The sequence below is a fragment of the Balaenoptera physalus genome, assembly GCF_965194825.1.
Source record: "Balaenoptera physalus genome assembly, chromosome: 18".
NCBI classification, from domain to species: domain Eukaryota; kingdom Metazoa; phylum Chordata; class Mammalia; order Artiodactyla; family Balaenopteridae; genus Balaenoptera; species Balaenoptera physalus.
The window spans coordinates 27,147,195-27,157,434 of NC_138899.1; the positions used below are offsets into that span (position 1 = coordinate 27,147,195).

Sequence of the window (10,240 nt, forward strand, 5' to 3'; positions counted from 1 at the left end):
TTCTTAAAAGTAATAATCATAACTACTGAAAGCAAATGTGACACTATAATAAATTACTTTAAGGCACAAATACATCAATTAAAAATGTTTTGAGCAGTGATTTGTATACGTGAACATGGTGGATTCTGATAAGCAAAACCCCCAAAGAGAAAGAATTCGAATCAGTTAACACCATTAAGGGAAACAAATAGCAACAGGAAAGAAAACAGATTAAAGAAATCCCACTGGTAAATGCAATAGGTATTCAATATTTACCTATTGCATTTTATTTTTACTAACATCTGCAAAAATCGGAATGCCTTAAAAAAAAAAAAAAACCACCAAATATGTATACACTAACAACTTGAAAAATGCCTTCCCAAACTGGCAGCAACATTTTCCAAATCATTCCAAAAATACTGATAAATTTTCACAGAATTCAGAATATATATCATTTGGAGATTTTACCGGATGTAAACTAGATGAAGTGGAAGCCTCCTGAGCTTTTATCTTAAAAAAAAATGCAAAATTACATACACTGGGATTTCATCTTTCAGTAGCCTTTGCATTTGTCAAGATACACTTAATAGAAATTCTTTACTTCACAACTAAGTCTCTCCTGTGCAAATAGATCTGAAACATGAAATCTGCACTAACATATCTATATTTGTAAATTTCACAAACAGTACTATTAATTGCATCATCGGTGCTCCATATTAACGTTTTTCTCCTCTCCCTCAGTAAATAGGTTTAACTAAATTTCCACCTCAAAGTTTACAGAATAACATGCTACCTAGCTGCAACGAAACAGTCAACTACTGCTGAGTCCATTTTTTAAATAAGGTTTACGTAGGAATCTCCAATGACACCACCAGAATTAAAATCAGAGAAAAAAAATATTTGAAAATTTGACACGGAAAACATAGAGGGGCACTTTTCACTCATTACAATATACAAAGGTTTATACGGTTAAGCTGGAAAACCTTGCATTTAAAGAAAAATTTTCAAACAAGATTAGCATTTTTTTAGTAAAACTTCCTGTTTCCCCTCCTACCAAAAAAAAAAAAAAAAGTAATAGAAATAGAATAGAATAGAATGCAATCACTTTTAATTCTAACAAAACAGAAAAGGACAAAATGACAAGGTTAACTAGAATTGAGAAACAAGTTCAGCCCCACGACTATGCTCTACAGCTGCCCGATTTTTAAGTCCACATTTTTTTTTTTACCAAATCCACTTCCCACCCTACGTAGGGCTTACACCTGCCTCCTCCCCACCCACTCCATCTATGACGGCGACCACCTTCCCAGCAGGTATGTGAAATCATTTCCAGTATACAATCCACAGGAATATCTCTGAAGTGACTGAGTCAGGGCAGAACGAAATGATCGAGAAAGTGAGACATAAAACAGATACAAGTTTTAAAGGGAGGGGTAGGGGTGTCTAACAGCGGAGGGATGGGGACCTCGAAGGAGACTGGGGTCTGGAAAGAAAGGTCTCAAAGGAGCCACAGGCAGGCTCCATCCGAGAGGTGTGAAGGAAGCAAGGTCCTGCCAGAAGAGGCAAAAAATAGATTAGCCAGCACGTCCACTCCGCGAATAACCCGAGGAAAGGGACTCTGGGGGCCACGGCGTGGGGCAATCCCGGGGTCCTCGGCGGCGCAGGAGGCCCGGGCTGGGGCCAGAAACTCACCACCTGGTAGCGGCCAGTCCCCGGCTGGTGATGATCCATCCTGCCCGGCTCGGGATCCGGCTTCCGAGCGGGCGAGTGCCCTCGGCGCTCAGCCCCCTCGGTCACCCGGGTCGACGACGTCGTCGCCGCAGCGACCCTTCCGCCTCTGTTTCTGCCGCCGCGGTCGCCCAGCCGGACCACCTCACTTCCCGTCACGGCCGCAGAAGCCGCCGAAACCTCCGCGTCGGCCGCAGCTCTGGGCCGAAGCTCCGGGGCGCCGCGCGCGCTACTGAGCATGCTCGGGATGGTCGCGCATGCTCGCTGGGTCCTCCGCAGTCCCATCCGCGTCGCGAGTTGGGGGGGCCGGTTTAGCTGGGTGGGAGGAGGTGGAAAAGTCAGGCAAGTCCCAGGGAGCAATCTAGGTTGTCAGCCTGTCCGGAGTGGGCGGTGGCAAAAGGATCAGGGGAAAAAATATCACCGTCCTTGATTGGTCTTTCCGTTTGGACGGGTTTCGCGCAGGCACAGTCACAGCGCACAGACACAGATGTCGAGGAGAGCGGGGACGCATTCCTAGAACACCTGAGGACAGGTCACCCTGTTTCCCAACACTTCCTCGTATTACTCACCCAGCCTAGGACAAGGCACAGAGATCCGTCTCTAGGACCTTCCTAAAACTCTTATTCAGAATCATTAGTGAGCTAAGGGATGTCTTGTTAGCTTGTTTTGTTTGTTCCCTTCTTGGTAGTAAGAGATTAAGAATCCAACAGGGACTCTTCAGCCATACTCATGTATCTCGCCAAGGAAAGAGGCCTCTAGCCTCTAGAGCACTAGGTTGCTGGAAGGATGTAAGAAAATAATGAAACAATATAGGACTCTTTTGTGGTCATATTCATATCAATAATTCCAAAGGGTTTAACAGTAAGGAATCACTCCGTGTGCAACATTGTCAGTCGATCTCAGTATCCGGTTAACCACACGTGACCTACTATGTGTGAGTATTTCCCACGAGGTGCAAAGCATGTTTCTCTAGCAAGTAGAAGAGTATGATGGGGCAGAGTACTCTTTAACCCAAAGACCTGCTTTCTATACCCTGAAAACTATGATCCCACGTGACCTGGCTCAGCTCTCTTTTTTACTTAACTTCCCTCCTGAATCGCCAAAGGAGATTCCTGGAATGAAGAAGGCTACTGGATGGGCCTGATCACCTAGTTAAAATAGCAAAAATACAATAAAGAGAGAAACTCATTGAGAGATCAGCTGAAAAAATGTAAGCCTTCCTCTGATTGCTTTATTCAAAGAGGTGAGCAGTTCTTCGTATTTTTGCCGTCTTGACACATTTGGTGGTTAGAGAGTATTAATTAATAGGCTAACAATAAGAGGCAATGATATTGTCATACTTAAATGTCTTTAAACTTTCTTTAGGTCTAACTTAATGTGTTTTAGACTCTAAGATAATAAACATGACATTTCATTGTGTTACTGTACAAGAGCTCACTCTCACAATTTCACCCCAGATGGTATCACCTTTCAATGATCAAAACAACCACCAGTTCAGCAAAATGAAATTAGATTCCTACACCATTTATGGTCTATATGGTTCATTTAGAACTTAATTTTATATGCAGTTGCACTTTCATTAATCATTTATATGTCCACTTGTTTTTCAAATAGACTGCTGCTCAGGACAGAGGCCATTTTTTACACCTAGCACACCCGGAACAGTAATGGGAACATAACAGTGAAAACCAACTTCCTGACAAAAAGCAAACATCCTAAATCTTGTTAGAGTAACAGATTCTTCCAATTTTACTCTCCTCCCAAGTTTTGTGAACGTTTTGCTAATCTAGAGAGGTGACAAAATTCAACAGGAAAGGGGTTCTTCAGTGAAGAGGAGGAAGAGAAAGAGGGGAAAGAGAAGTAGAATAACAGCTGATACGTATTGAGCCCTTCCGAAGCCAGGAACTGCATGTGTTATATCATTTCATCCTCACAACAGTTCCATGATGTAGGCACGATTGTAATCCCGGTTTAACAAATCAGGAAACTAAGGCACCAAGAGCCACTTGTCCAAAGCGAAATCACTCGTAAGTGGTGACAGACTCCAGAGCCCCCACTATATTAGGCACCATGGTATAATACACCCTTAAAATGAACAAAGAAACAAACAAAACAAGTCTTGTCTCTTTCTGTCCACCACTACTGTGAAACTTCTGCAGAAGACCAAAAAAAAAACAAAAAAATAGTGATGCATCACAAAGAGCCAGTCTCACTTCCTTAAATGCCACCTCCTTGATCTGTATGAAATAAGAGATTCTCATTGTTCTCTAAAGAGCCATTCTGAGCTCCTTTTGCCCATTTCGCCACGAAGCCAGTGTGACCTGTAATGGGCCATCACAAGCAGAGGCCCTGAGTTGTCCCACTAGGAGCAACTTTTTTGGGAAGATATGGGGGTAATGATATTCTTATCATTTTAGAGGCCTTAAGCAACATTAGAGATGTTGATACTTAATCTTTTGGTGGTGACAATTTGATATTTAATCTTTTTTTTGGTGGTGACAAGTCTAGTTACCTAAGGAATTGATGGTGGTCTACCACTATAAACTCAGGTGGGATTTTAGAATTAGAGTACACTTCACTAACACCTCTTGTTCTGGCCTAATCAATATTCATCTCCAAATACACAGCCACCAAAAATTTAACTAGTGCCACACTGCAGTGTGACAGACATGGAGATCAGATGGCTGGATTCCCTGTCATGAAAGCACACTCTGCCTAGCGCCATCCAGCTGTTAGTTTTGTTGATGTTTCCTTCGGCTTGGCTTTCTACCTTGAGGTCATGCTGTCTTCAGGGTGGCACCCTGCTGTTTACTAAACAAGGCAGTGGTCTAGCCCCACTTTTGCCTGACATTGGACCCCTTTAAGGGGCAATCTCTGCTTCAGAGTTCCCTGCTGAACTAGCTGAGATTTTGTCAGCTCTGCAGTATGTTGTGACAGCTCTCCTTGCCCAATCCTTTTTGCTCTCACAGATGTTAACTCTCCAATAAAGCTCCTGCACTCATAACTTCATATCAGCATCTGCTTCCTCAAGAGCCCAACCTAGACAAGTACTAATATTGTCGACTGAAAGAAAAACGCACAACGTTGTTGTGAGTTAAGTTTTACTCAGGGACCTTTCTGAGGACTGCAGCTCTGAGACAGCTTCTCAGATAGCTCTGAGGAACTGCTCTGAAGAGGTAAGGGAGGGGCCAGGATATCTATGAACATTTTTTTGCTGGGACAAACATGTAGTCAAGCATAAAAAGATGACTGCTAATCACAAAGAACAGATATCTCAAGTTAAAATGACTTCAGTGCTTATCTACGTATGAGAAGATGCAAGAATCTGGGGTCCTTTGAAATTTTTCCTTAGATGTGCATCTTAACTATCTAAGGGCCAGTATATCCAAAGCACAGAATGTTTTCTGCTTTTCTCCATCCTGAATCCCCCTCAGGGCACACTGTCAGAAGACAACTGCTGTGCCTGATGGCTTGATCCTTGTAGTAGAACTGAAATGTTGGCAGGCAACTCTTTTTTTTATAAGATATAAAGTGATAGAACATGATTATCAAAATTATGTTAAATGACTACAACTGCCCTTTCACATAATTGATGTTTCATATCCAGAATAACCCTCATTACCCTCCATTGTTACCATTTTCTCATGTGGACATAATGTATCTACAGCCTTCCTGTGAAGAATGACTTTGATTTTGTTCTTTAGAATGATGCTGTCAGGCCAAGTCACAGGGACCCCTTTGCCTGGACATACTTCCCTGGGAATCCCTCTTACCTTCCCAGAAGCAGAGGCATTCCCTCCAGAGGTAAACCAATTTCTTATCCTCCCTATCCTCCTCTTACCTCTAACCAGGTATGCTAAACTGTGTATACATGTGTAGGATTTTTGTTGAGATTCCCACCAGTTAAAGAGCAGGAGACATGCCACTGCTTGCAGATGACCATCTACACTGGCCTAAATCACAGGGAGGCAAATGCTCCACATTTTCCTTACTTCTTCAGTGATTTTTAGTTTTTATATCGCTTCCTCTACAACATAGAACATACAACATAGAACTACTCCTCAAGTAGCTACTGATGGTTAGTGTGACCGTAGGTCCTAATAGTTCGTTGCATTTGGAATATGTATGATTTTGTATATTTATCTAGAGAATGATCAAAAAGAGGTAAAATCACATTCTCTATCTGAAGATTTCTATCTCTACCTAATAAAAATTCACTAGCCATTATTTTCTGTATATTAAATTCTAAAGTAGATTTTAGAAAATACAAGAAACTATTGTCATTTTAGTAAATGAAAATAAGTATAATTATTACTGCAGTTTTATCTCTGTTACCATGTATGTGGATTTTTTTAAGCAGTTTGTAGGCTCGAACCTCAATTTAGCTTCACATGGTGTTCCTTATTTAACTGGTTCTGAGATTCCTGTCATCTGTTCAGCTCTATAATTTTAGAGAGGAAGTCTTGTAAAGCGAGCAACTTGACAATCAGGTATCTACTTCCTTCGTCTCTTTATTCTCCTCCAGTATGTTGAAAGACTCTTATTTTCTTTTTTTTTTTTAATTTATTTTATTTATTTATTTATTTATTTATTATTTTTGGCTGTGTTGGGTCTTCATTGCTGCGCGCGGGCTTTCTCTAGTTGCGGCGAGCGGGGGCTACTCTTCGTTGCATGGGCTCTCATTGCGGTGGCTTCTCTTGTTGCGGAGCACGGGCTCTAGGTGCACGGGCTTCAGTAGTTGTGGCACACGGGCTCAGTAGTTGTGGCGCGCAGGCTTAGTTGCTCCGCGGCATGTGGGATCTTCCCAGACCAGGGCCCGAACCCGTGTCCCCTGCATTGGCGGGCGGATTCCTAACCACTGAGCCACCAGGGAAGCCCCATAGCTAATGTTCTTTATCAGTCAGAGTTCAACCAGAGACAGACCAAGAGCAGATAGATATGAAGAGATTGATTGCAAGGAGTTGGCTTACGCTGTTGTGGGAACCTGCTAGGCAAGTCCAAAATCCGTAACTCAGGCTACTGGAACTCTGGAAGCTGCTGTCAACAGGCAGAACTTCTTCCTCCTCAGAGAAGCCTCAATTCTGCTCTTAAGGCCTTTCAGTAGATTGAATCAAGCCCACCCAGATTATCGAGGCTAATCCCCTTTACCTAAAATCAACTTATTTTGGACTTCAATCATATCTCTAAGATACCTTCACATCATGCTTAGATTAGTGTTTGATTAAATAATTGAGACTATAGCCTAACCAAGTTGAAAAAAAAAACTGACTACCACATGTTTATTTAAATGCTACAAGCGGAAATTGTCTCTGTATAATAAAGGATGTGGGGGGGGGGTGGGAGAACAGAAGAGAGAAAAGGAGGAAGTACCAGAGAGTTAGCTTAGAGAATTAAAATAAATTTTCATGTTAAGTTATTTCCTATCAGCTTTATTTTGTGTAAGTACTGTCGTGTATAGAGGCACCACCAGGCAACAATTAGAAAAGGTTTGAATTTCGATAAGCTACAATATTTTTATTTAGCATTTTCATTTTTCCTTTGTTTGGTCATGAGCAACAAATGTGAGCAAATCAACAGCCATTTTTCCTTAAGGATTACATATTTTAAATTGGGCTAAGTTATAAGTTATTAAAATGGTCTTTGCTTTACCTTGAATATGGAAGGCTGTTCTTTGACCATACTAAAGCAGGACATTTTTGTGTTGTTATTTGTTTCCTTTTTTTCTCTGAAAGCCTGATAATCACTTTTGTCACAGAAGAGCAGGGCTGGCACTGAGTATATTGCCTATTATGACAGGTTTCTCTTGACTAGTGTGCGATCATCGTGTAAGAAGACAAACACTATAAGTGTGTGGGAGCTGTGGGAGAGTAAAAAATACTAGGAAAGAAAAATGTCTCCTACGTATCAAGGTGTTCTTAACATGTTAAAGATCATGTGCTTGCTTTCTTCATAAGAGGAACCAGGCCTTATTTGTTAAACAGCCTGCTGTCAGTATGCTGCTTCACCATTAACAACATAATACAACATTAACAAGAGGGTCGCCATATAACAAAGTTGCCTGATTTCAATACTGAGGATAAAGGGCATTCAACATCTGAAGGGACAAAATGATGACAGTAATTAGACAGAGTGACTTACCAGATGCTGCCTTTCTAGAACTAGGAAAAAATTCATAGCCATTACCTGGCCTTAAGATTCAAATCGAAGAAAAAAACTAAGGGCCTAACAGAGCCAAAGTAAGCCAAGATAATGAAAAAAAGGGGGGGGGGGAGGGGTGGAATTCCCTTTATATCTGGAAGTTATGTCCTAAAATAAATAAAATATTTATAATGTATCCCACTTCACCTGTCAATAATACGTAAAGTTCCCATGAAATATCTGTAAATTCTGCTTATAGAGAATGATCACTGAGAAATCTGGCATTTTTTCCCCAGTAAGGGTAAAGACATCAAGCTCAAATCTTCTTTATCTAGCGTCTTAGTCTGTTTGGGTTGCTATGACAGAATACCACAGATAAGGTGGTTTATAAACAATAAAAATTTATTTCTCACAGTTCTGGGGGCTGGAAGTCCAAAATCAGAGTGCAGCAGGATCTTGTTCTAGTGAGGGCCCCCTTCTAGGTTTCAGACTGCTGACTTCTCATTGTATTCCCACAGGGCAGCAGGGGCAGTGAGGGATCTCTCTAGGGACTCTTTTATAGGGGCGTTAATCCCATTCATGAGGGCTCCACCTCTGGACCTAATCACGTCCCAAAGACCCACCTCTTAATACCATCAACTTGGGCATTAGATTTTCAACATTTGAATTTGGGTGGGACACAAACGTTCACACCATACCATCCAGATACTGACTTTTAAAAAGAAAAGCATCAATGTTACAAAAACACACACATACACATAAATACAGCACATAGAGTAGAAAATCAAGTTTGGTTTATTTTTGGTTTGAATGGGGCAGATGATTTGGCTCACTATAGGCCCCTGAAATTTCTTTAGAATCCAATTGTTTGGAAAAGAGGGAAATGTTTGTTTTCATGGAGCCATAAAACCTTAGCATTTGAAGGGACCTTCCAGATCACCCACACTTCATCTTGAAAACAAGGAGACTGAGGCTCAGAGCGGTGAATGCAGCCTTAGAGTGCTGTCTGCGAAACTGCCACTCCACTTTCAGCTTGGTTCAAATGCAGTAACTCATAAAACAATCCAAAATACTCCATTGACTGTTCCCACCATATCCAGCGAGAAATAGCCATCCAAAACAGTACAAATAAAAATCAAAAATTTAGAACTCTGACACATCAAGAGCTCAACATGTGGGACTTATCTGATGGTGCAGTGGTTAAGAATCCACCTGCCAATACAGGAGACACAGATTCAAGCTTTGGTCCAGGAAGATCCCACATGCCGCGGAGCAACTAAGCCCGTGCACCACAACTACTGAGCCTGCGCTTTAGAGCCTGTGAACCACAACTACTGAGCCCACGTGCCACACCTACTGAGCCTGCTCCCTAGAGCCCGCGTGCTGCAACTACTGAAGCCCTCGCACCTAGAGCCCGTGCTCCGCAACAAGAGAAGCCACCGCAGTGAGAAGCCTGCGCACCACAACGGAGACCCAAAGCAGCCAAAAAAAAAAAAAGGAACTCAACATGTCAAAATTTCTTTGGAAGAAATATTGTAGTCAAATGTATTGCCACCAAAAAGGATTAATTCTGAAATAGTTGCTAATTCTCTCAGGGGTTGCTGCTTTGGAACAAGTAAAATATCTTCTTTTTAAAATACAATAAATGGACCCTCCAAAAATAGTCTTTGAAAGCTGAGTAGATACCTAACATTAGGTGTATGCATGCAAGCTTAAACACCAAACAATCCCAACCCCATACATACATACACGTCCATTCATATAAGGTTGGGATATAAAATGACCTAAACACGTAAAGTTAGCCCCTGACCATGGGATTTTACCGTGATTCCTGAGACAATACAGCAGCACATACATACAGTAGCCCCTAGTTACACGTGACCATTTAAATTCAAATTAATACTATTAAAAATTTAGTTCCTCAGTGACACTAGCCACAAGTGTTTAGTGGCTACCGTGTTGGACAGTGCTGATAAAGGACATTTGCATCATCACTAAAAGTTCCATTGGACATCATTCCTCAAACAAAGATTCTCTTACTATTCACCTTAATCGCCTTCATTTACTTCCTGAATTATCCACATAATTTTCTAATAGCTTTTGTCCCAACTATGCCATATCTTAGCAATGAGGCTCCTGAGTAAGTCACTGAACCTGCTGAGCTGGTTTACTCATCTTTAATATCAGATCCTTATCTGTCTCACAGGTTGTATTGAAGTTCAAAGGAAATGTAACCATACAAATAAAAAGGGTAATTGTTTCTGAAGACCCTTTTCCTTTCTTTCATTTTCCAGTGACTGCCAGAAAAAAAGTGATGTTTAATAACTTTTACACTTAAAATGCGGAATAAATATTACAATATAGGGAAGATAGAGACTACCTAAAAGAACACAGA

General features: G+C 41.3%; 1 protein-coding gene across 1 annotated transcript in view; it reads right to left on the reverse strand.

Moving 5' to 3' along the window:
* Positions 1–2,087, reverse strand: part of NDFIP2 (Nedd4 family interacting protein 2) — a 59,872-nt gene extending 57,785 nt beyond the window's left edge. The window contains exon 1 of the mRNA XM_082434888.1: positions 1,672–2,087. Within this exon, the coding sequence (XP_082291014.1) occupies positions 1,672–1,992 (321 nt within the window). The 5' untranslated portion in view covers positions 1,993–2,087. The remainder of the gene's footprint in view (positions 1–1,671) is intronic.
* Between the last annotated feature and the right edge of the window lie 8,153 nt (positions 2,088–10,240).